Here is a 27887-nt window from a genome sequence, read left to right on the forward strand (position 1 = left end):
TAATAATAATAATTTACAGATAGTTGATCAAGGATTGTCCCCTCCCCAAAACCACACTCGTGGAGGGACAAAAGGCCTTGAGATTCAAGAAGCAATGATAATCGGCAGGCAATCATCCTTTCAGGCAGTTTGCAGAGCATGTTGGCGAAACTAACTGTGTGATAACTAGTGATAGACGTTGGTTTTTGCCTCACTAATGTATTGAAATAATGGTATTACCTCAAGTGACAGATACTGTATCATCTAATTGTGAATGTAATCAGGCTCCACAGCAGTATTATGAGACAAGGCAAGAGACTGAAGCAATTCCTAGCCAGTGAAAGGTACATTATGCAATTCAGATGCTGAGGGGCAGAATGTCTTCAAATTGTCACTTATGCATTCAGAATGCAGCTGCATAAGAAGAGGAAGAGGATGCCAGTGCCACTGTGAGCTGGATCGCGACGTGTTCAGCAAGAGCTGATGCTTCAGTACACAGATGATCCTGAAGGGAGAGACCCGGAACAGTTGAGGATCTTTAGCAACCTAGAAGACTATGGACCTTGGCTTACACCTTGGATGAAGAGGCATATGCTCCCAGGGAGGAGACTCAGAAGTCAGTTAAAAGTGGTCAGGCTGGTCTGTGAAGGTTGTCACATGGTTCTTTGGTGATCCTGAATAGCTATTGCAATTTCTTTGGTCCACCACGGCACTGGTCAGTGATGAAGAGGACCTGCAGAAAGTGGAATACCATTTCTTGTGCTGTGGGTGATCACACTAGACATGTTTTGCAAACCCTTGTCAATGAAATCTAAATGGATGGGTCAAAGGTAACAACAGAGGTAAACAACTGCCAGTTGTCTCTTTGAAGCACCCAACATGGTAGTCAAGCTACCTGGTGGTGGAAGAAGTGACGGATCCCTGGAAGTTGGTCACTGCCACAAGGATCGTCACGTGATAAGTTCCCATCACATCCTTGCACACTCCCACAGACAGCACTGGAATTCCTCTACACCCCTCCCTCCCCCCACCCCCCCAACCTACCTGAACACTGCTATCCCTCCCCCTCTCCACCCCTCACTACCACCACTATTCTCCCCAGCAAGGACTGCTGCTCATATCAGACGCAGTAGGGCCTTAGCACACAGAGATGACAGCGACCGTGCGTGTGTGTGAGTGTGTGTGTGTGTGTGTGTGTGTGTGTGTGTGTGTCAGTCAATAGTATCTCGGTTATAGCACAAGGAGAAGAAAAGGCTGCCAAATCACTAGGAGATGTAAACACACACACACACACACACACACACACACACACACACACACACCTACAAATATATTTCTTCGAGTAGTAAACTGCGCACATACTCAACATCCCCCTTGCCCCTTTATATACACGCCCTTATGTGGCTGTGTTTCAATTATTGGTGGCAGCCTGGCCATTAATGTGTTACTTCTTGGTGGCTGCCACCAACAATTAAAATACAGTGCAAGTTAGCCATTGTGTGTCTAGAGATGAGTACGATATGTCTAATGCTTTAAGAAGTTTGCACCCACAATCATCTTAGACAAGTTGTAGGCTGTTTGAATTATTTTTATCCCCATATTTAAAAGCTAGACTACAATTACAAAGGCCTGCAGTTCAAACCATGGTTGTTACATTGATTTTTTTCCTATATCTCTGGCAATGACTTGTGTATGTGGAGAATTCCAAGTTGCACTGGAGGTTTGGAGTAAATGTTAGACAGTATTGTCCCTTATAGCTGGCTGGATAAGTCAGTTCAGAGGTTGGAACAAGGCAAGGATCAAGCTTAGTAAAGCACTGTGGTGTTCAAACCAAACTGCAGATTGATGACAGCTTTACTTTTTACTTTTCTCAAACATGAAATATAATGAAGTTTGTGCATGTTTGACAGCAGAATTTCCACACTCATTTTGTTAACCTTATTTAGAGTGTATTAAAAAAAAAGTTCTATCACAAAAGCCCTTGTTCATTTCAATAAAAAGGAAAAAACAAGCAGGTGATAATATTTAGCAACATGACACCAAAGTTTGCACACATTAGCTGAAGAACTTATGATGGCATATTGCGACATTAACTTCTTGGATACTTACCAAATACTGCTACAGTGTGGTAGAATTGATAAAAATGTTCTAGCTGTGGAACTGCTGAAGTGCACTCAAGATGCTTGTTCACAAAAAACAGGAGTCACAAATTGGTTGAAATTGTTTTGCAATTCATCTCTCCCAACCTTCAACATATGTAGCACAAAACCAGTGAATAACCAAGTCTTGACACTAACCATATGTTTGGCACAAAAAAGTGGTCCACTTGATCAAAACATTACCCTTACATTAACTACTGGTTACAATATTAAGCCATCTTATATCAGGCTAAACACTCACGGCGTGCATGCGATATTTTACAGTCTACAATAGAAAGCTTCCTGAAACCTTGAATTTTTTGTATGTGGAGTTCAGATTTTGAATAGGTTACTTTCTTTTGTACAAAAGATATGAACATACTTTCATTCAAACTGGAGATGGTCAGGTGGGGGGTCAATCTCATGCAGAATTACCTGGGTATATGCAAATAATGAGCCTAAAACACTGAGTTACTGCTATCAAGATGAAGTGTTTGTTTACAACTACAGTAAGCTAACTTCTTAAATATGTTGCTTGAGGCTTTGCCGACGGACATGCTGTATATATGGATCTTCAGCAAGACATCAATTGTCATAGTGAAAACTCCGCAATATTTCATCAGTGCAACTGGCCGACATCTTCAGGTGCGACGAACACACTGCTAAGGCATGACTAGAGCCCACTATTTATGCCAGTCTTAGGTAGGAAGTGTGCATGAGTGGAGGCGCCAAATTTGACAGCCAATAGTGACGATATTAATCGAAAGCTGGAAGGACAGCAACACCACCTGTAAGACGAAGAACCAAAGACTTCGATGCATGCGTGGAGGCTGCTGCTGCTGCTGCTGCTGCTCTGCACTGCCATCGGCCGCCCCAGGCAACCTCTGTTGGAAGCCGAAAGCAAAAATGCGTGTTAGCGCGTGACCGTCCTCCCATTGTCAACAGAATATTTATGTTGCCGGTGAATCGTCATCCGTCGCATGACCAATAGTACTCCCCTCTGCTCGACGCGACTTCAATATGGCCACTGATTGATCCCAAGCTGTACTGAGCTGAAAGCCCGTGTGTCTGTTTACCAGATTCAATGAGCTACGTATTTCCACTGCTTCCTTAATAACACTGTCCCAGTATAAACTCGTCGAGCAAGAATTTTGGTGCGTTGATAATTCATAGAACGGCCTGTACTGAGACAATGCTTGGCCACTGCAGACTTCTCTGGTTGCTCCAGACATGTGTAGCGTCGGTTTTCAGTACATCTCTCTTCACAAGGAATCTCGTAAACACCGGGTCTTCTTAGGCCACGACTGTCCTTAGATGAGCCCAAGAGAGCTCTGAGTTTTGCTGGCGGGCAAAAGACACATTTAACTTTATGCCTCTTCAGTAATCTTCCTATTTTTGAAGAGACACCACCGAAGTATGACAAGATGACCATTCCCCTTCGTTCTTCGCCTTCTTCCAGTTCCTCACGATGGGTAACCCACTCCAGGTGTAAGGCACGGCGAATCTCCCGTTCGAAATATTCATTTTGTTGGAAAGTGGTACGCAGATGGAGTATTTCAACATGTTAGTTGATACATTCTTTTTGTGTTCCGCTTGCGTTATCTAGGCACGGACTCTTGTTTCTGTAACTGTTGTTAAACATCGATTAGAATGGACAGGGACTGCGATTGCTGTGTTCGGATGAGGGCTGACTTGGCATCCCTTCGCTCACAGCTGCAACCGGCGCTGACTTCGGTCGCGCAGCTTGAGGCTGTTGCCAATGTGCACCACTGTGGGGAGCCGGACTCGGGTATCACGGGGATGTCAACCTCGTCCCGTCTGTCTCCAGATCGGTCTGCCGCTGTGGTTGCCCCGGTTGCTGCCCGCAGTGGGGCTGAGCCCTCGGCTGTGGTTGATTGGGAGGTCGTTCCAAGGCATGGCATGCAGCGAAAGGCGTCCCCGGAGGCTGATCAGAAAGCCTCCCCGGTGCGTCTGACAAACCGGTTTCAGGCACTGTCTCTGGCTGAGCCAGATGCAGCTGCCTGTCCTGTTTCAGAGGATCATTCTCAGGCTTCAAGGTCCGGGCAATCGCAGAGGGTGGGCTTACTGATAGTTGGGAGCTCCAATGTTAGGCGCGTAATGGGGCCCCTTAGGGATACGGCGGCTATGGAGGGGAAGAAATCCAGTGTGCACTCCGTGTGCATTCCGGGAGGAGTCATTCCTGATGTGGAAAGGGTCCTTCCGGATGCCATGAAGAGCACAGGGTGCAGCCAGCTGCAGGTGGTGGCACATGTCGGCACTAATGACGTGTGTCGCTTTGGATCTGAGGAAATTCTCTCTGGATTCCAGCGGCTATCTGATTTGGTGAAGGCTGTCGGTCTTGCTTACGAGATGAAGGCAGAGCTCACCATCTGCAGCATCGTTGACAGAACCGACTGCGGACCTTTGGTGCAGAGCCGGGTGGAGGGTCTGAATCAGAGGCTCAGACGGTTTTGCAACCGTATTGGCTGCAGATTCCTTGACTTGCGCCATAGGGTGGTGGGGTTTCGGGTTCCGCTGAATAGGTCAGGAGTTCACTACACTCAGCTGGCGGCTACACGGGTAGCGGAGGCTGTGTGGCGTGGACTGGGCGGTTTTTTAGTTTAGAAGGCCTCGGGAAAGTGCGGGATGGGCTGCAATGTCAAAGGGTGCTTGGCAATTACAGGACGTGCTTGGATCAAGGAACAGTCGGAATTATAGTTGTAAATTGTTGTAGTTGCGCTGGAAAAGTCCCTGAGCTTCAAGCGCTAATAGAAAGCACAGAAGCTGATATCGTTATAGGTACAGAAAGATGGCTAAAGCCTGAAATAAGTTCTGCAGAAATTTTTACGAAGTCTCAGACGGTGTTCAGGAAAGATAGATTAGGCAGAATTGGTGGTGGAGTGTTTGTGTCTGTCAGTAGTGGTTTATCTTGTAGTGAAGTCGAAGTAGATACTCTGTGCGAATTGGTGTGGGTGGAGGTTATACTTAACAGCTGAATTAAGTTAATAATTGGCTCCTTCTACCGACCCCCAGACTCCGATGATACAGCTGCGGAACAGTTCAGAGAAAGTTTGAGTCTCGCAACAAATAAATACCCCACTCATATGGTTATAGTTGGTGGGGACTTCAACCTACCCTCGGTATGTTGGCAAAAATACTTGTTCAAAACCGGTGGTAGGCAGAAAACGTCTTCCGAGATTGTCCTAAATGCATTCTCCGAAAATTATTTAGAGCAGTTAGTCCACGAACCCACGCGAATTGTAAATGGTTGCGAAAACACACTTGACCTCTTGGCCACAAACAATCCAGAGCTGATAGAGAGCATTATGACTGATACAGGGATTAGTGATCACAAGGTCATTGTAGCTAGGCTCAATACCATTTCTTCCAAATCCATCAGAAACAAACGCAAAATAATTTTATTTAAAAAAGCGGATAAAGTGCCACTAGAAGCCTTCCTAAAAGACAATTTCCATTCCTTCCGAACTGACTATGCGAATGTAGACGAGATGTGGCTCAAATTCAAAGATATAGTAGCAACAGCAATTGAGATATTCATACCTCATAAATTGGTAAGAGATGGAACGGATCCCCCGTGGTACACAAAAAAGGTCCGAACGCTGTTGCAGAGGCAACGGAAAAAGCATGCGAAGTTCAGAAGAACGCGAAATCCCGAAGATGGGCTAAAATTTACAGACGCGCGAAATTTGGCACGTACTTCGATGCGAGATGCCTTTAATAGGTTCCACAACGAAACATTGTCTCGAAATTTGGTAGAAAATCCGAAGAAATTCTGGTCGTATGTAAAGTACACAAGCGGCAAGACGCAGTCAATACCTTCGCTGCGCAGTGCCGATGGTACTGTTATCGACGACTGTGCCGCTAAAGCGGAGTTATTGAACGCAGTTTTCCGAAATTCCTTCACCAAAGAAGACGAATGGAATATTCCAGAATTTGAAACACGAACATCTGCTAGCATGAGTTTCTTAGAAGTAGATACCTTAGGGGTTGCGAAGCAACTCAAATCGCTTGATACGGGCAAGTCTTCAGGTCCAGATTGTATACCGATTAGGTTCCTTTCAGATTACGCTGATACTATAGCTCCCTACTTAGCACTCATATACAACCGCTCGCTCACCGATAGATCTGTACCTACAGATTGGAAAATTGCACAGGTCGCACCAGTGTTCAAGAAGGGTAGTAGGAGTAATCCATTTAACTACAGACCTATATCATTGACGTCGGTTTGCAGTAGGGTTTTGGAGCATATACTGTATTCAAACATTATGAATCACCTCGAAGGGAACGATCTATTGACACGTAATCAGCATGGCTTCAGAAAACATCGCTCTTGTGCAACGCAGCTAGCTCTTTATTCGCACGAAGTAATGGCCGCTATCGACAGGGTATCTCAAGTTGATTCCGTATTTCTAGATTTCCGGAAAGCTTTTCACACCGTTCCTCACAAGCGACTTCTAATCAAGCTGCGGAGCTATGGGGTATCGTCTCAGTTGTGCGACTGGATTCGTGATTTCCTGTCAGGAAGGTCGTAGTTCGTAGTAATAGACGGCAAATCATCGAGTAAAACTGAAGTGATATCAGGTGTTCCCCAGGGAAGCGTCCTGGGACCTCTACTGTTCCTGATCTATATAAATGACCTGGGTGACAATCTGAGCAGTTCTCTTAGACTGTTTGCAGATGATGCTGTAATTTACCGTCTAGTAAGGTCATCCGAAGACCAGTATCAGCTGCAAAGCGATTTAGAAAAGATTGCTGTATGGTGTGTCAGGTGGCAGTTGACGCTAAACAACGAAAAGTGTGAGATGATCCACATGAGTTCCAAAAGAAATCCGTTGGAATTCGATTACTCGATAAATAGTACAATTCTCAAGGCTGTCAATTCAACTAAGTACCTGGGTGTTAAAATTACGAACAACTTCAGTTGGAAGGACCACATAGATAATATTGTCGGGAAGGCGAGCCAAAGGTTGCGTTTCATTGGCAGGACACTTAGAAGATGCAACAAGTCCACTAAAGAGACAGCTTACACTACACTCGTTCGTCCTCTGTTAGAATATTGCTGCGCGGTGTGGGATCCTTACCAGGTGGGATTGACGGAGGACATCGAAAGGGTGCAAAAAAGGGCAGCTCGTTTTGTATTATTGCGTTATAGGGGAGAGAGTGTGGCTGATATGATACACGAGTTGGGATGAAGTCATTACAGCATAGACGTTTTTCGTCGCGGCGAGACCTTTTTACGAAATTTCAGTCACCAACTTTCTCTTCCGAATGCGGAAATATTTTGTTGAGCCCAACCTACATAGCTAGGAATGATCATCAAAATAAAATAAGAGAAATCAGAGCTCGAACAGAAAGGTTTAGGTGTTCGTTTTTCCCGCTCGCTGTTCGGGAGTGGAATAGTAGAGAGAGATAGTATGATTGTGGTTCGATGAACCCTCTGCCAAACACTTAAATGTGAATTGCAGAGTAGTCATGTAGATGTAGATGTAGATGTTCTCACCTCGCTGTACTTTCTATTCAATGGACAATACTTTGAACAGACTGATGATGCGGCAATGGGTAGTCCCTTGTCACCCATTGTGGCTAATCCTTTTATGGAAGACTTTGAGGAGAGAGCACTCCAGTCATCGGATTTGGCGATATGTGGACAACACTTTTGTTATCTGGCCCCACGGCACTGCATCGCTGAATGTATTTCTTGAGCATCGTAACTCCCTTCATCCCAACATCAAGTTCACTATGGAGATGGAGAAAAACGGCGATCTTCCATTCCTGGACGTGTTGGTATGGAAAAAAGAAGATGACACATTAGGTCACACAGTGTACTGTAAACCAACACACACAGACTTATACTTACAGGCCACCAGCTGTAACCATCCTTCGCAACGAAGTGGCGTACTTAGGACGTTGGTTCACAGAGCACAAGCCCTATCAGACTGACAGCTTATCCAATAAGCTACTCCATCTGCGCACCACTTTCCAACAAAATGGATATTCCGAACAGGAGATTCGCCATGCCTGACACCTGGGGCGGGTTACCCATCGTGAGGAACTGGAAGAAGGCGAAGAACAAAGGGGAATGGTCATCTTGTCATACTTGGGCGGTGTCTATTCAAAAATAGGAAGATTACTGAAGAGGCATAAAGTTAAATGTGTCTTTTGCCCGCCAGCAAAACTCAGAGCTCTCTTGGGCTCATCTAATGACAGTCTTGGCCTAAGAAGACCCGGTGTTTATGAGATTCCTTGTGGCTGCGGCACGTCGTACATCAGACAAACTTGTCGCACTGCTTAAGAGAGATGTACTGAACACCGATGCTACACACGTCTGGAGCAACCAGAGAAGTCTGCAGTGGCCGAGCATTGTCTCAGTACATCCCATTCTTTGAATTATCAACACACCAAAATTCTCGCATCGACGAGTTCATACTGGGATAGTGTTATTAAGGAAGCAGTGGAAATATGTAGCTCGTCGAATCTTGTAAACAGAGACACAGGCTTTCGGCTCAGTACAGCTTGGGAACCAGCAGTGGCAATATTGAAGTCGCATCGAGCAGAGAGGAGTACTATTGGTCATATGATGGATGACGATTCCCCGGCAACATAAATATTCTGTTGACAATGGGAGGACGGTCACACACCAATGCGGACACGCATTTTTGTTTGCGGCTCCCTACAGAGGTCGCTGGGGCAGCCGATGGCAGTGCAGAGCAGCAGCGGCAGCGGCAGCGGCAACCTACGCGCGTGCGCTGAAGTCTTTGGTTCTTTATCTTACAGGTGGCGTTGCTGCCCTTCTAGCTATCGGTTGATATTGTTGCTATTGGCCATCGAATTTGGTGCCTCCTCGCATGGGCACTTCCTGCTTAAGACTGGCATAAATAGGGGGCTCTAGTCATGCCTTAGCAGTGTGTTCGTCGCACCTGAAGATGTCGGCGAGTTGTGCTGACTAAATATTGTGGAGTTTTCACTACGAAATCCAACGTCTTGCCCGAGAACCATATATACAACTTCTTAAATATTTGTTAGGCTTTTCATGATTTTCAAAATATCATGTACCAACAGGAAAGGACCATAATTTGATTAGGGGAAGGTTATTTTATGTAATAATTTTCACAGACATATGAGTCAAGGCAGTGCTGAGGATAGTGCAGTCACGAATCTAGCGAACAGCTCAAAATGGCTCTGAGCACTGTGGGACTTAACATCTGAGGTCATCAGCCCCCTAGAACTTATAACTAATTAAACCTAACTAACCTAAAGACATCACACCCATCCATGCCCAAGGCAGGATTTGAAACTGTGACTGTAGCGGTCACACGGTTCCAGAGTGAAGCGCCTAGAACCACTCGACCACAGCAGCCAGCAGCAAACAGTTATGGACTGCTTGTAACAAAAGGTCAACTGACTAGATCAGCTGCCTGTTTTTGTCAAAACAGGCAGCTTATCTAGTCAAACTTAAATAGTCCTATTACAATACTAGTGGAACTTAAAATGAAAGACTGAGAATTTTAACTTATGCTTGAAGACCATGGTCAACCATCTCTGTCCATTTGTCAACACCCCTTAGTAATAAACGAATTGACAGCCTGCATTCAGATGATCTATTCAACAGTGTTACCAATAAAAATGAAAAAGAGTATACCCACTGAAAACTGTACAAATGTTACTAATTTGCAGCAAATACTTGAAGAAATGGCACCAAATTATACACGCAGTCATATGTTTCAAACTCTCCAAAATTAAACTAGATTAACATTTTCCCAGACACCCCAGGAAATTATGCAGGTACATCAAAAGACATAAAAAGAGTTTAAGAGAAAACCTTGTAACCTATGCTGAATGATGTACTTAAAGCAGTCACTGATACTATCATTAAGATTATGCCCATCAGGCCAAAATTATTTAAACATAAGGATCGAAAATTTGGATTTTTAACGTTAAAAAACCGTGAGTTCATTCGTGATGGAACACAAGCTTGTTTACAAGGACAGGGAAAGAAACTGGTATGTCATTTTCAAAGGAACAACCCCAGCACTTCCCTTGGGATTTTTGGGGCAACCATGCAAAATTTAAATATGAAGGGCAGTATGAGGATCTCAAACCTGCTTCCTCTGGATGAAAGTTTAGTGATTTATAGTACTGCATGACTGTTAGATATTACTGGTGCAACAAGAAAAGATAAGAGAAAATAATATTAAACGTTACTGAAGAAATCTGCAATCCATAAAAGACACTGTGAGAGTCTGTCAATGACTCCACTAAAAAGCCTATTTTCTCATTAAATTCTTGCAGACCTGACGACAATATCAAAAAGCTAATTGAAATGACTGGGGATGAAATTCCACGTACAGTAAAATATTCTGCAACTACTATATGTTTTTTGTACTATTTCTATCATCACAAAATGAGAGAGAATACAACCGAACAAAAAGAATTCGGGAACTGTACACACTATCTTGCTATATCCTGATATACATAGCGAGTTACGTCCTGCACCATAACAGAAAGGATAATTATAATTCTGGCTAAGGCAAACTGTGATTAAAATCTCACTGTTAAGGTACTTTTAAGGTAGTTGTGAAAACAACAAGAAATGTTGCAGGTACAAAGACAACAAAGGGGAAAAATATACCAAATGGCACACATACTTATCAAACAGAATGATAACAGAACCATGATACAATAAGGACAGTTATTGAAGAAGAAGAAGAAGAAGTAGTATTCAGAAATGTCTGAAAGGAAGTGAGAACATAAAATGAAAATTTGTCATGAGAATTGAAAACAAGAGTAAGAAAAAAACTAAACAAAAATTTAAGCTCATCAAGACAAAATATTAATCACTCCCTTAAAAGACCGCGCTGGTCACTTTGGAGAACCGTATTTGATGATGATGATAAATTGGTTTCAGGTGGTAAAAAACCACCCACTGGTGACATGTGAAAAGTCACGGGAGTGAAGGGGTTTGTACATACCAGTTGATCGTATGGCAGCAGCGTAGTAAATTGGGACAATATGGAGACCTGACAGATAAAGTATTTGGACATGGCCACAACTGCAAATGAAGTTCCCTAATTTTTTGTTGTATCAATGCTGGCTCTTACAACATGTCTACAAATGCATGTGTGTACCAATCGAGTTGTGTTGCTTTGGCACAAGAACAAAAGTCCTAACCAACATGGATCAGATATGAGAGTCACGACTTGGCAATAACAACTGGTTTCAAAAAATGACAGGAATTCCTGCTCTCAGCAAACGCAGATACATTTCAGTCAGTTTCTAATCGAACTTTGTGAAAGGAACCACATTCAATTGATATCTGGAGATGGGTACCACCCAAAAAGTTGAATATAACAGTGACAGATTAAACTGCAATTCTTCAATGTGCCACCCAACACAGAAGCTTCACAGTAGGTGTCTAAAAGTACGCAGAATTATCTATCAAGTCTCAGTTTTGCCTCTTTTTCAAAGGTTTAGTTCAGGCCAGCGGTGGTTTTATAATGTTTTTGTGTTTCCCCCCTCCCCTCACCATGATTTGGGGCCACTCATTATTAAGAATGCGAGTCAAAATGTTCATTTCACCATTCTTTGTGATCACGTGATGTATTCTGAGGAGACTCCTATTTTCCAAAATGACAGAAGTCATGCTCACAGGGCTGCATACACATGCGTCTGATTTGACAAATACACTGACACACTATTGCACCTTGAATGGTGAGCAATATCACCTGATGTTAACATGTAGAAAATGTCTGGGATTGTTTGGAACAAAGTGCAAAATATAGCAATCAGTAAACCCACAATTTGGTAGCTCTATAGGGTCTCACCATCATGTGCCCTTTCAGCTGGATATGGAATGCCAAAAAAGACTTGCAGATACTCATCCTTGCTCAACTCAACTTACAATGAAATCCAGACCATTAGCTGCTTACAGGCGTTGATAAATATCAACAGGGACATGTCCAAAAGAACAGATACCATCTTCATATTGCTGAATTGAGGTGGTGTCAGGCAATATTTATTTATTAGCATAACAACTCCTAGGAGTGAGTAATTTTCTCATACAATGCAGACTTTCACAGATGGTTTTTATGTACTTTATGATTTTTGTTTTATGGACATTAGGATGTGGTCCAAGGTATATTTCTCTACCAATCATTTAACCTTCCAATAATGGAGACATCATCATGTACTGAGACGGATTTTAATCCTTCAAGAATAGTGGGCAAATATTGCACACTGCAAAGGACCTACCCCTACCACTTGTCACAGCACGAGTACATAAAATTTCTTCCACCTGTGGTCAAATGTACACAGAAACTACAAAAAGAAGTGTTAATGCCAGACGAGGCACACTTGAGCAACTGTCATCTGGGAAATAGATGTATCAGCAGCAGTAATCAAGCACAGGGATCAGGCAACCATCCAATTCATTTCCCTGTACTACAGTTTGATCAAGATCCACTCACTATCACATTTGGATGTACAGAGGGGCCATGGAAATTCAATACAACAAAAACAACTTTCACAAAAGAAGAAGAAAAATTGAAATTGGACAAGTTGTGGGGACTTAGTGTTGCAACTCTTACCCATTTCACACTCAATAATACACGTTGCTGTGACTCTTGTCTTGGGCAGTAGTCTTATGATGTCACCAACTGTTCGTATAAACTGCACAACTTACCAAGTTTGCCTGAGATTGTAACTGCTTTCAGAGTTGCTACTGCCTCTGATATGTCTACGGCATTGCGAGACAAAGCGTTATTAGGTAAACAAATATGCAATGACTAATTATTGCTGAATGTCCTTACGCAGGTGAACAACACGTAAACTCAGTTAACATGGTAGACAGCACAGTGTGAAACACTTCTACAGTTCAACAAATACAGATGGTTGACACTTAAAATGAGGATATAATGCCAGATGAGGTGTACAAAGCCATTCAAGGCATGAGGGAAAAAAAAAAAAAAACAGTGACCTCAAAAGGATGTTTTGATGGAGAAGTAACATAGGGAAAGTAATATAAAAACTTGCAAAATTGTTTACAATGTGTCTGTAGTGAAAGACAATTCCGCAAAATGGGGATATCATTTTCATTATTCTACTTAACAAGAAAGGCAATAGACAACTCACAATAAATCATAGATTTGTCTGCATCCTTTCTGTAATGTACTAAATATTTACCAAAATCATCACCAGCAGCATTATAAAACACTGTATTTTAATTAGGCAAAGAGATTGCGCTTCACAGTCATTTGCAGAGTATCTATGTAGAACAAGCCTACTTTGAAAGTGGATACATCACAACGGTCCATTTACAAGTCACGAATAAGAGGACAACATATACAAGAATTGCTAATTTGTCTGGTTTCAGCAATATCTGAACAACAGTCCCACCAAAACCAAGTGTCAATACATTGAAGATATAATACATGTATGCTAGATTCCATTATACTTAACCAGCCTGTTCGGACAGAGTTTAGTTTTAGGATGCTGAGAAATTTAGAAATGAAAGAAGTCTGGAAAGGAAATTAAATATCACCAAACCACCTCTCAGCAATTCAGAAGACATTTCTAGATCGATGATCTGCAAAAACAAAGTGCCGTCTATTAATGGAAGATAACTTGACCATCTTAGTTTTCCCATTAAATTCTTCTGTTTACACCTAGTGCACAAAAACTGTGATAATAAAGGACAGAAATTAAAAGAACAATTTTGAAAATAAGATATCAATAGTAAATTAATGTAGAACTAATTAATGAAAGGAAAGCAATATAAATTAACAATGAAGTCATAGAACAAGATAAATTAATTTATTTAGGGCAGTTGAAAGCAACAGGATGGGAAGCGAAAGAAATAAATACAAAAGAAAAGGTGTCCTACAGTGCTGTTGATAAAGTACACAAGGATTGCAGAACTAGGCTCCCTATGTCTAAAAGTGGAAGTATATAATCAATTTGCACAAGAGTACAGTGGAAAACGTAATAATAAGTGTAATGAAAATGAACTGAACGTGATGTGACATGTAGGCAGGTGAACGGAAGACACACGAGACAATGAAGCACTTCATTGGATTCCAAGATAAATTACAAAGGAAAGACTTGGACAATAACCTAATGAAATATGTGTGTGTTGTGCTAGAAAATATAGCTAAGTAAAAATGTCCAATGTTGTTTCTGAAAGAGTAGATGTATGTAAACAGCAGTACTAGACATACAAAATACAGTGGGTTGGGATTTTGATGAAACTGAGTTCATATCACCAAACGTAGTAACCTTAATGAAGTGTTTGACATCTTTAAAAACAAGTACCATATTCTGAATAAAATAAAACTGACCAGTAGCTGTGGTGGGAAACAATGTTGCCAGCATGCAGTTACATGCTAGACAAAGCTCTTTAATATACCTACAAAACAAGACACTCAAGAAAAACTACTACTGTTTGGGGGCTGGCTTCTACCACTTGACTTGCTGAAATGTCACTCACAAAATTATTTTAAATGGAGAATAAACATTAAGTCAAACAACTCGGTGGAACTATCCTCAGGCATGTTACATGCCATCTCGACAGCAATAGGTTGTATCAACATAACAAGCTACCTCATATCAACAAAGTTTGCAACATGTGGTGTAAGTATCACTACTAGGCCTTCAGTTGTTCCCGATTTTTTTAAGATTTAACCTGCAACTGACATTCCTTTCCCATCTAGTTTCAACAAAAGACAATAAAAACAGATGATAGAAAACCACAGACCGCTGCACCATTGCATAAATAGTATTATACATGGGAGATACAGAACATATATACATAAGGCCATGCATTTTAATTATGCGACTGAACTGTATAAGTTATTTATTAAGCAATGGATATTAAATATTACGCTAATGTCAGCAATGCCAAACCTAGACCTTGAGCAGAAGGGTGCAGGTCAGGATAGGGGGGAGGGGGGGGGGGTGGTGTTACACTCAACACTCCATCTGAATCCTCACAGAACTTTGTGTGTAGTGTATTGCTCATGGAGGGAGATGGGGGGAGTGTTAGAATCAAGGTCTTTCTGGCACAACAATTGTCACTGTGGGGAGGGTGTGGGATAATAAACACCAATTGTTTCATGTTTGCAATATATGCAATTCTTTCCCCACTAACTAAAATAATAGTTTACTGACTTTTGTCTTCAATACTGATTGCGCCAATTGCAACATAAAACACCCACTACATACTATACTGCAATAATGGCTCCCCCCCCCCCCCCCCCCCGCACTTCCCCAAATGAAATCTTGTTGCCCCAACAAACTGGACAGGTCTGCAGTATAGCCTGAGCACCTCAACTAGCCTCCACTAATTTTGCATGACGTCCAGTGATCAGCTTGACAAATAGTTAGTACTTTAGACAGATGACGGCTATACTAAATGGCAGGATAGTCTGTTAATCAGAAAGAGGAGAAAGGCAGGGGGGGGGGGGGCAAATCATGTCAACTTATTTATTTCTGCCAATCTAGGAGCATTGACTGTCATAGTATCTTCAGTTTCCAGATTCACCTAATGCTGTATCAACAAACCTTAGGTAAGGTAGCCTATAAGAAATCCTAAACATCACCATACAGCAGCAAGATTAACTGGGACAGCATTTTCAGGGTAACTGAGCAGAAGTTTTAGGGTACTGCCTGTGGATGGGCAATCATCATGAATATCAAAAGTTCTCACAAACAAAAACATGAGTGGCAAGATTATGGCTAATCATAGTTTGGGAATGAACTGCTTTTTATACACTATTCTGGAAAGATGATGAATGACTGTACAGGGTACAATGCATTAATCAAGTTTACGTCTATTGAATTTTCACGGCTATATATATAACAGTAATTACTTCCCTTAAGTTTAGAGAAAGACTGTCTGCTGACCCAGTAACTCGTCAGCCATCATTTACTTCTGACATGCATACATCTTAACATAGATCTGCTTCAATCTAATATTCGTCCCCTCAAGGGCTCTTTATTCGTAATTCTTGAAATTACGAAACACAATATTACAATAAATATCAGATGAACACTTTCATGTTTGAAAACATGGTAGGTATTACGAAATATTCATGACTTATCTGACTCAGTCATATAATTCCTGTTCATTGATCTGCGACAGGTTTCGCAGCTGTCACAATCCAATAAATTATGATTTAAAAGAAGTATTTGTATTAACATTGCACAAATTGTAAAAGCATTGAACTTTTTCAAACCTGTAAAGTTGATCCTGCTGACATGACGGGGGCTAGGGCGCAGGGTCTGTAGTAGGTTCCTGTAATCAGGGAATGTTTGTCAACAACGGTTCTTGAAAGAAACAGGACGCATCCAAAGGAATATGTTTCAACACAAATTACGGAAAACTGCACATAGTAAGAGCTGGTGTTACTTCGAATTTGAATAAACTTATTGTCACTGAAAAATAACTTCCATAACCTGAACTAATAGGAAACAGTACAAGGACAAAAAACAACTATCGGTAGTAAACAAAAAACGCATATGATTTTCGAAAGGTAAGTTTCAATTCGTATAATTTACTCACAAAACTATTCCATCAACACGCTATCCAACGATAAATATCACTACAATCCTCCCAGCAGCGCAGATAAGTGACATACGTGTTGCGAACACGGTATTATCTTCGCTCACTGCTTGACAGAAAACGTCAATCTCAGCTGGCAAATAGCTTCCAACAGAACTATTAACCAACTCTCTGACACAATGTCTGCTTCTCAAAATCGGTTCACTGCTACAACACACGTCTTCCTTCCCACAACAATTACCAATACGACTTCCTACAAATATTTTTGCAACAATTATAATGGTCAAAATTGCAGATATTATAAGCTTCAAATGATAGATAAATTGAAAGTCCTAGAAAGATAGACAAGTTTTTCTGGAAAAATAAAAAGGAAAATACTTTCACTCCTGACTCAATAGTGTACGATATCGTTATAAATAAAATCTACTTGAATCATGAAGTCGATAGCTGTTCGATTGTTGAATCATGGAAGTCGGTACTTCCGTTACCTTTTTCACTTGGAGGAGCTCTGATGGATGCGAATCCATGAAAGAAACATTATTTTGCTAATTTTAGATCTGAAGCAAATTTATTTTTGCTGTTTGCACTGGGTCTAGCAGTTGGAGTGACGTCATTTCAGGCAGCCATATTTCCGTCATGACGCATGCGTATTGGTTAGAAAACTAGAATCGCCAGTACCGGGATTAGAATTGAAGCCATTTCTTTACGCATACAGTATTTTACTGTAATTTCGGAGTACACTCATAGTCTTAAATTATGGCTAATCCAGGTTCAAAGCCGGAACAGGTGTTAATAATAGAACCGGAACATGAACTAAAATTCCAAGGTAAGCGGAAAGTGCTGTAAACATTGCTAATGAAGTAAGAGAAATAGTATTCCTTAAATCAGATAGTTGTTGTTTTTCGTTATTGGTTTACCAGTTGCTGCACCCTTTTGACGAGCGATTGTTACAAAGTTTACTAAAGGCGTGGAATTTGTGCGCTTTGAAAGGCAAACTATGTCAATTTACATGCGGTGGGGAGGAGAGTGAAGTGACATTTTTAATTTCTTTCTGTTGTAAAAGATATTCAATTATAATGTTCTTGTGTGTTGGAAGATAACAATGCATTATATTGATATTTAATGGTTTCGTTTTCTTCTGATAACAAGGACCCTTCACGTCGCCGGTTACTTCTTATATGAAGCTAACAAATCCTACCACTAAAAAGGTGTGTTTCAAAATCAAAACGACAGCTCCAAAGAAATACTGTGTGCGGCCAAATTCTGGTGTTCTGGACGCAAAGGCATCAATTGATGTAGCAGGTGAATAAATAATTTTTATTTATATGCAGTAAAGCGTGTGCCAATCATAGTCACGTAAGTAATGATAAAATAATTAGCGTACATTTTTTCCTGCTGATGGAAGTTGAAAATTGCTTGTCTTGAGTTTGGTTACGATTTTTTTTTTATGCAGTAGGGGATTGAAAATATCTAACATTTGTTGTTATCTCCCTGCATCCGTGTCTTATCACTCAGAGACCCCATCGTTCTAAACCATCGGAACTCGGTCACTTGCATTCACGAACAGCTACTTGTATTCCTAAATCTTTTGGTTAGGTTACTGGATGGTAGACTAGGTTAGCACGTCGCTCTAAGGATTTACGCTGACGTTTGAACTAAGTTAAATTGTAGAACAACATTTTGAGTGCTTTTGAAACAGGTTAGGTGACTTCATATAGTTCACTCTTAGTCTCTTGAATAAAAGACTATCACAACTATGTGGTCACTGTGTAACATGCATTTACCAGTACAAGAAAATCAGAGACTAAAATACTACCTGATCCTATAGTGCTTGAAAGATGTAACTTCCACAAAAAGTCATGTCAGATTCACGTACATTGATTTCTGGTGTAAGTCAGATCTTGAAGGGATTTATCATAGTAAGTTATTTGTCCAGGGGTCATTGTCATAATGTCCGAAAGATGTGGTGGTAGTCATTGATTACATGAGTGTAAATGCTGACAAAAAGTGCCGTGAACCAATTTTTTTGCAAGAGATACAGGTAACATCCCTATGAGTTATTCTTGTAGCTGCATAAAAGCACGATTCAGTTAGTATTTGCCCTTGATATTATTTTGTAAAACAAGAAGAGTTAGTGTGCTTTGAACCCCTGAAGTCTTCGTTGTGGTGACACAGGTCTGCAGCAAAGCCTAAGGTGTGGCTTTGGTGGAAATATGATGATTTGGTTGACAGTTGGTGTAACTAAAGAACGTAAATGTCGAATATTGTGGTAACAGACTGCCCCGTAACACAGTCTAACACTTACAGTAAAGTCAACACACTTTGTCATAAAAATGGAAATTACAAGGTAAATTCGGAATATATAGGTAATGGAGAAGGCTTAGACAAGGGTTTTGATGCATACAGTGTGTCTCCAAATGCATAGTACAAGCTAAATTTGTTACAGGCAACCAAACTAATTAAGATATTCACACCATGTTGCCTTATGTGACACACTATCTTGTAAAGTTTTTATGCCATTAATCAGTTTAATTATCATAAACTTTTGTGGCACGTCCAACACCCAGTCCATATTAAACACTCGCTGCAACATATCTGCATCAACTATGGTATTGGTAGCAACAATTCAGTCATTGGGCAGACATTTAGCAGAGTTTACTTTGACATAACCCATAGAAAGAAATCCATTGGTATGTCATGTGATGTAGGATGCCAGGAAGTTGGATCACCCTTGCCAATCCAGCTATATGGAAAGAACATAAACTCTTCCTGTCTGCATAACATTTCTGTACCAATAGTGTATTGACATCCGTGATGGTGGTTGCCGTTCAATTCATTTGAACCTGTTTGTCCAATTTGGTCTGAATAAACCATTCAACACAGTGAACCATCCTTCTAACTGTTGTCACTATGCTTCTCTCAGTCCAATTTGGAACCCACACAGACAAAACTTATGCGAGTTTGTCTTTCACATAAACCAAACTTGGTGTGAATATCATTATTTGGGTTGCCATAACACATTGAAATTATATCATACTTTTTGAGACAGCCTGCATTATGTAATTATAAACTATGAATAATGCGAGTGGGTTCCACTACTACAGCTGAGAGTGAAAATAAAAGAAAAAAAAAAATATTTTGGCAACAAGTAAGTGGACTTCATGGTACAAGTTAAATTACGTTACCATCCCCGTTTTATATAGTTGTTGCCAGTACATGAATGAAATATATTCCAAAAATACGGTTTGACATTTCAGTATTTTGTGAGGCAGTATTATCACTTTATGTGGAAGATTTATGTGGGCTACTTAATAATTGTATTTGCAGTGAAGACTGGGACTGATGAACCTAGACCTTGGACTTTTTGCAGATGTCTTTTATGACTCTATTATTTTGAATTCGAATTCATTGGCTTTGCTGACTTTCAACGAGACCTTCCAATCTTAACCTAGACCACTTACAATGCTAAACAATCTTGTCATTTACATCTAGATTTTGGGATGGTGGTGCTCTAACACTTAGTCCTTTGTAATGGTAATTCTGTAGCTTGCTTCTTGTGAGGTTTTTTTTTCTCCACTGTCACACTAGAGTCCTTGTTTATTTTACTTTACATTCATAGATAGAGCATTAGGTTGATGTCTGTTTACTCTCATACATCAGAGTTGTAATTTAATTTTATATCAGCAGGGTTGGTGGTGTTATTGGCATTGTCTAACTAGATTTTTTTGTAGTTTTAGGTTATTTTGAGAGAAGAAAAGTGAGTTTATGCCCCCATGCTTGGGAAATTTTCAGTGCTTGACTCAGTGCTTTGTGACACTATGCCACACACCGTTGCGTGGCTTGCGGAGTATAAATGTAGATGTAGAAACTGAGATCAACTTCTTGCCCAGTAGGTTGAGTAACAGATTTGGTCTTCTATTCGCATGAAAATGCAACATAGTTTAAAGCCTAGTTCACCATAAAATTGACAATGCAAAAATCAGTTGATGTAAGTCAAATAGTTTTACTAGATCTGAAATATTTAGTCCAAGTAAAACTAACACAATGATATATTTGTTAGTCACTAGTTTACTGCATGGAGTCCTGTGTTTGAAACCAAGTGACCACCTCACGTTCACTGTGATAAGTCTGGAATGGGGTCCACCAGCCCTAAGAGACCACATACATTGTGGCAGCAGTGAAAAGTTAGCACTAAGCTGAGAACCACAGTGAATTTATTCTTTTTTATTGTTGTGCAAATATGTTTAAGCAGGAAATGGAAGAACTTAAAAGATCAGGTAGGCTTGAAAATCCTTTATAATAAGACGAAAATAATATATAAATCTATGTACTAGCACAAATTAACAAACATCTTTTAAAACCATTTGCCGGCCGCGGTGGTCTAGCGGTTCTAGGCGCTCAGTCCGGAGAACCGCGGGACTGCTACGGTCTCAGGTTCGAATCCTGCCTTTGGCATGGATGTGTGTGATGTCCTTAGGTTAGTTAGGTTTAAGTAGTTCTAAGTTCTAGGGGACTGAATGACCACAGATGTTAAGTCCCATAGTGCTCATAGCCATTTGAACCTTTTTGAAGGTTCTGTATTTAGGACACTGGAAATAAGATTTAATGGACAGAAGAAATAAGCAGAAAAGTGCTATTGGTAAACTATATAGGGTTTCAGAACTATGTTTATCATTCCTGGAAAGGAAAGTTTATAATTGGAATGCATTCCCTTATTACTTTTGACTATTGGTTGGAACACATGACGTTTTAATTTGGAAACAATTCAGAAATTGTGAGTGATGTTAAGTGAGCAATAGAAAAATTTGTTCAGTTATAAATATATATACAATTTCTTTCTGTTGAATGCTGCGCGCGCATAAGCAAGATTTACTGTGTCTGCGGCTTTTGCTGCTGTTAGTAATAATTTGCATGATTATGAGAAAGAGCTCTATGTCGGATGTAGGTATCCATGCACGTAGTTTGTTTGTAATGTCTTATGCTTCATAAATGAAGTTAGATGTTATTCGTTTAACTTTCAGCAGCTCAAGCTGTATTATTAGGTCCCAATGTCCAACCATAGAAATCGTGACATTTGGTTAAAACAAGTATTTGTAAGAACCAAGACTAAAATTTTGAATGATTCGCATTGGATAACATATACTGTAACTAAATTTGCTGTGACCAGTGATACTGAACTGCCAGCAGCAGTAAGTGCAATTTAACTAAAAGAGGCTGATGTGTTTAATATCACTGAATTGATATAGTTGTTAAATAATTGTGGCGTGGAAACAAACACAGGTAAGGTATTTGAAAAAAGTAGCCATAATCACCAAAGTTCATCATAACAGTAAAAATAATTTTTCATATGATGAAACTTTTCTTAAAGTATACAGTAATCATTGCAGAGATCGTTCTTGATTGACCTTTGTTGAGCTTGTCATCTATCACCTTTCAACTTATTGTAGCTGTTGTGTTATGCTACAGATCAGTCTGTTAAAACATTCATTCCCAAGTAGTTGAAATATATGTTAGTGGTGGCAGCAGTAAGGCAGTCTTCCATAACCCATGTTAGAACGAATAATATGACCAGAAATACACTGAAACATACTACCTGTGAAGTTAGTGGCACACTGTAAATTGCTTCTGTCAGTCACTACACTTCAGGATCCAAGTAATATGGATTATATTTAATCTTTGCTGAGACTTAAAAAGTTTTATTTAGAACAAACGCACTCACTTTTTCAAAGCATCTCCAATGGTCACAGTAAAAATTTGGTTTTTCTTACAAATTTGTTTGTCAGGCTTGTAAACAGTGCTCATGTTTTACATTACTACTGTTAAACAGTATTAAATCACAATGATTACCACGAATTTTTTGCTTTGTACTGCATTCCTAATGTTTTCTCCACACAGGTGCTTGATTTCTATAATATTGTGCTTCACTGACTCTGGTTTTATGTATATGTTTCATGTTGTGTGGAGCCACATAGCCTTATGGAGGAGTCAGTAGGATGCAAAAAATCATGAGTGATGAATTGTAATTTAATGCTGTTTAGTACTAGCAACATGAAACTGTTTATGATCCTGACAAACAGATTTGTAAGGAAAGCCAAATTGTCACAGTAACCACTGAAGATTCTTTGAATAAAGTAAAACACATTTGGTCCAAAGAAGATTTTTGTCTTTGTCATAAAAGACTATAACCTGTACTAGTTATATTACTGCTACTGTGGGGAAAAAGTCTGAAACAAAAAAGGGCATCACGTGTATGTGCCCTGGTGGCTTTCACTAGAAGTATCAAAGTATTCATATCAAGCTACAACAGATGATTCAGGTTGTCACTTTCTACGTATATATAATCTAATAATCCAGTATTTAGAATGTAAATGGAAGTCAGGAACAGAACACATGCTGCACAAAAAGCAAAGTCATTAACTCAAGAATGCTGGCTCAATAGTGAAGTTAGATCATTGTAGGATAAAAAACATCAATTCAGGCACAAGCTGTATGAAACAAACTTGCACTTAGCGAAACCATAAACAAGTGTCCTGCTCTCCTGCATGGTAGACAAAATGGGAGAACACACCTGTAATGCAATAAGACAGAAAAAAAATAAATGGCTTACAGACCAACAGTCTCAAACTCCACAAACAAGAAGAAAACACACACACTCACTTGACCTTCTATGGACATTTGATCCAGATGAACCCATGAAGGATCTTCATGAAAGCAGATAGAGGGGAAGCTTCAAAGAACAAATGGAGCACCACTGTGAAATTCAACCTAAAGCAAATTGAAATCTCACCGCTGAGAAGAGGGAGGGAAAGGAGATGATTGGGGGGGGGGGGGGGGGGGAAGAGAGAGAGAGAGAGAGATTTATTAATTTATTTGGTTTCTCAAGTGCAGTATTTAAATAAAATGCAAAGAATAACACATGCAATTTACAGGTCTGTTTAAATTTTAAATACAACCAATTCCATGATTCGTTCCATGATACAGACATTCTGTAACACTGGCAAATGGTTTGCTGTTGAACCCTATAGGAGAACTGTATACCGCAGCTCAGTAGGCTAGTCCAACAGCTGAAGTACATGAAGTTTCAGGAGTGAAGCACCAGGTTATTCCGCATAGCTTGTGTAGGATGTGGCACGTAGACAAATGTTTCCCTATGCTTCATGTAGGACAATGTCCAGTCCAATGTAACCCATTGGTATTCTGGGTGCTGATTGTGTGAAGTGTTCAGTCACCAAAATGGATCTGGAGCTGCTCTGTTGCACAAATAAAAGCAAACTTTCTGTGTCTTGGTAGGGTTTGGCATCAGTCTCCATCTTTGTAAGTGTGTTATCATTATCACCAGATCAGATGTCTTCCATTTCTTCAGATTTGCAATGTCACGGTCAGCACCCAGTATCAATGTATTCAAATTTCTAGTTTGTGGCATATCAGGTTAATGGCAGCGGGGTGAGGGCAGATCCCTGAGGTAGTTGAATATTTAGCATCTTTGAAGAGCTTATTTTATCACCCAATATGATCCAAAATGACCTGCTGGCAAGCATATTATAATAAGTTCGACTGTTTGACACATAGCATTACTTGAGTGAGTTTGTATAGAAGACCGTCTCTACTGGCTGTGTTGTAGGCTCACAGGAGATCTATAAATGCTTTGATATTTTTAAATTGTCTTGTACTCCTTCTGTGTAGGTTGTGAGTGACATTATCTGGTCTGTACAACTTAATTTTTGCTTGTTCGATCAGAATTTTCTCAAGTATTGTAGCCAAAATTCTCTTGTGAACCACTGTTTCAAGAAGCTGGCATATTGAGCTAACAAGTGCCATTGGATGATAGTTTTTTTGGCACTTTGCTTGCTTTTCCTGGCTTAAAGATAGTGATGATGTTGGTCTTTTTCATTCTGTTTAAGATTCTCCCCTTCATCATGATGTCAGTAAAGAACACCACACACCATTTTTTGTTACCTTTACCACAGTAAAGGAGGGATTCAGGATAAATTCCACCAGTCCCTGGCACCTTCCGCTTTAACATCTTTGAGCCCCATTGTTATTTCCTTGACACTTAGTAGCTGGGAAAATAAGGCCTGAAGACTTCACTTAATTTATTTAAAAGTGACCAGCCTTCTTTGTTACATAATTTTAAGTCCAGATTCATGACAGTTTCTGTTCGTTTCTTGCATTGAACCATGTGGGTAGCAGGTTATCAGCTATGTCTCATCCCTCCATGAAGGAACTTCTAGTACACTTCTTCACGCTCAGCATTCCATGTTAGTACTGCTTGCAGAATCTGCACTTGGGATGAGAAGAGAAAAGGGACAGAGAGAGGAGGGGTAGAGGGGAAAAGCAGAAGTTAATCTCCTGCACAGACACAGGGAGGAGGAAGGGGTGGACAAAGAGCGGGGAGTAGGAGATGTGTGTGATACACAGGGTGTCCCAGGAGGAATTTTTAGTAGTCAGCAGTATGAGAGGAACATTAATTCAAAGCAAAGAAGTCTCGTAAACATGGGCTTTAAAACATGTACGTCAAGAGATATGAGCACGTGCCCAGTAGAAGAGACTTTTCAAAGTAGCGAAGAGGAACAATTTGCTACAGCTCCTAAGGTATGCACTTCAGAGCATAGTCGCGTGTACACAAGCATGTCCGTGTGTGCAGTGGTCTACACAACAGATAAAAAAATAAATGATCGCACCCCACAACATCAAAGCAAACTAAATGAGATTCATATGCTTCCTTACAATATGAAAACATGTGTATACCCTGTGTCAGTGAAGTGCAGTTTTCTAAAAATAAAATAAAAAAAAACTTAAAATGAATGGGTGGAAGAACAGTAAGAATGCAGTAGAAAGCAAAAAACAATGAGCAATCATTGTAATTTAATACTTTTAAATTGTAGTAATGAGAAAGAGCAGAATTATCTACAAACCTGCCATACAGATCTGTAAGAAAAATCTGATTGTTACACTGACCACTGAATATGCTTTGAAATTAAATGAAATGCATTTAGTGCAAATAAGACCTTTGTTATGAATATAATAGAGGGAAACATTCCACGCGGGAAAAAAAATCTAAAAACAAAGATGATGTGACTTACCCAACGAAAGCGTTGGCAGGTCAATAGACACACAAACACACACACACAAAATTCAAGTATTCGCAACCAGCAGTTGCTTCATCAGGAAAGAGGAAGCAACTGCTGGCTGCGAAAGCTTGAATTTTCAGTTTGTGTTTGTTTGTGTGTCTATCAACCTGCCAGCGCTTTCGTTGGGTAGGTCACATCATCTTTGTTTTTAGATATGTAAGACCTTTGTTACAGTCATTCATAAAAGGTGAAACATGGGTTATATAAATTGTATTTCTGTGACTGAATGAAAGGTGGTATAAAAAACACACCCTGTAACGTGTTGTGCTCTTTCTCATGGAGATTTTAACCGATTTGCTACACTGGCTTCATATCACACGTGATCATATTTTTTGGCAGTGTTGGTGCAGCACTGGACTAAAACATTTTGAAAATCAAACACCGAAACCTAGTTAACTCGTAGCAAATATGTAAATACTGCTAATTGGTTTCCCCATGATAGGTGAGTTTTAAAGTATCTGCCAGTTTCCCTTGTGGTAATTTTGTTCCAGTTAGGGCCTTCCCTTCAAATTTGATAGATGTTTCAGAACTACATCACTGATAGAGGTGACACATTACTGTGAATGATATAACAAAGTGATATGTGGTAAATAAGGTTTGATTGGAGTTAAATTCAGTTGCAGAATCTTTGTAGAACACGAAGTTTGTGTAGAAGCCTGGCAACATACTAATTCGTCCAACATATATCTTGTGAAATGACCATGACAGGGAAATCTGAGAAGTTGGATCTCATGTAGAGATTTGCCGAAACTTCTTCCCTCGCACCATTTGTGAATGGAATGAGTAATGGGGAGCAAAAGATTGTAGTACAAGAAGTACCCTTTAGCACACGTCCTAAGATGGCTTGTGGAGTATAGATAAAGATGTAGACAGGATTTTGTCGAGGTTGGCATATTGAGTTTAAAGGTATATCAGCCTGTATTGCACCTTTGAAATGATTGCTGCCAATTGAATGGTTGTCCCATTCTGAAGTTTCCCACTGTGGAGTAAAATGCTGCAACTTTTGTTATCAAGAGGAAAAGATATAAAATTTTGAGACAGAATTGCAGGGAAAATATCAGTATTGTTGATACGCACTTATAAAATACCAGACACTATCCTAGCTTTCAGTATTACTTGTCTCTTCCTTGGGAACCGGAGAGGTATAAACTGGGAAAGTTTGAGAAGGAAGGGCCTGTCACTCGGGCCGCATGATGAAAAAGATGCACCTATGCTTTACATCATCCTTACAACAGCTGAATCGACCCCGTCCTGGTTTTTAATCTTCTCCAACTTACCCCTTTCTCTTTCTGTGTAATTAACTCTGATACACTAGTGTCGAAAGCTAGGCCAGTGTCTCTAGATAATACCAATATTTTGCATACTGAAGGTTGTGTTTCAGAATTTAAATGTAATGTTCTGTGTCTTAACTGTAGTCACAATTGTAATTTTCATCGTAACAGGAGATTATAATTGGTTGGCTAGAAAGGAAAATTCTTTTCAGAGATTAATTAAATTTGTGTGGGCATAAGGGCTGGCCAATACTGGTGCAATTGTCAGTATTTAACAGACACAAAAATAAGTAATAGAACTGATACCATTCTGTAAATGATCTGAAAATTGGAAATATTTTGTGTACATTGAAAACAGGAAAGAATAGGTCATGTAAAACACGTGTTAAGGACATCCCCTCTCCCCCTCTTATGGCAAGAGTTGTGTGTGCATGTTAAAGCAGGACCAAGTCAAATAACTTTTGTGCTTTACCTGAAAAATGTTTGTGCCCCTGTTCCCATTCTCTCCTTACAGTTTTTAACCTTTGACTAATTTTCTTGGGTCCCTGCAACTCCTTATATAATTCCCTACTTTCAGTTGTGATAGTGCCCTGCTTTGTTCTCTTTCTTCGTTCTTAACACTTTGCATACCCTTGTTGCTTCAATGCTTCTTTGTATAAAATGGCAGGAGATATATTTGCCTTATTTGCTTCTTCTACTTCTCTATATATTCACACTCATCAGTGTCTCACTAGTAATTCCTTGTATTTCTAATAAATGTCACCCACTGTTTTATGCACAGCATGTAAAAGCA

General features: G+C 40.1%; 2 protein-coding genes across 4 annotated transcripts in view; one reads left to right on the forward strand and one right to left on the reverse strand.

The window, feature by feature from the left end:
• LOC126267500 (vacuolar protein sorting-associated protein 4) overlaps positions 1 to 17298 on the reverse strand; it is a 153447-nt gene extending 136149 nt beyond the window's left edge. Inside the window, exons 1-2 of one of the 2 annotated variants that reach the window (XM_049972805.1) lie at positions 17181 to 17298; positions 16367 to 16425 (exon numbers count right to left, since the gene is read on the reverse strand). In XM_049972805.1, the coding sequence (XP_049828762.1) occupies positions 16367 to 16390 (24 nt within the window). In that variant the 5' untranslated portion in view covers positions 16391 to 16425; positions 17181 to 17298. Of the gene's footprint in view, positions 1 to 16366; positions 16426 to 16692; positions 17122 to 17180 lie in introns of those variants that run through there. The other variant, XM_049972797.1, reaches the window with a different exon arrangement.
• LOC126267512 (vesicle-associated membrane protein-associated protein B) overlaps positions 17123 to 27887 on the forward strand; it is a 52754-nt gene continuing 41989 nt past the window's right edge. The window contains exons 1-2 of one of the 2 annotated variants that reach the window (XM_049972815.1): positions 17123 to 17518; positions 17842 to 17994. In XM_049972815.1, coding sequence (XP_049828772.1) covers positions 17449 to 17518; positions 17842 to 17994 — 223 coding nt within the window. In that variant the 5' untranslated portion in view covers positions 17123 to 17448. The remainder of the gene's footprint in view (positions 17519 to 17841; positions 17995 to 27887) is intronic. The other variant, XM_049972823.1, reaches the window with a different exon arrangement.

This window comes from Schistocerca gregaria, chromosome 1 (assembly GCF_023897955.1).
Source record: "Schistocerca gregaria isolate iqSchGreg1 chromosome 1, iqSchGreg1.2, whole genome shotgun sequence".
Taxonomy (NCBI): Eukaryota; Metazoa; Arthropoda; class Insecta; order Orthoptera; family Acrididae; genus Schistocerca; species Schistocerca gregaria.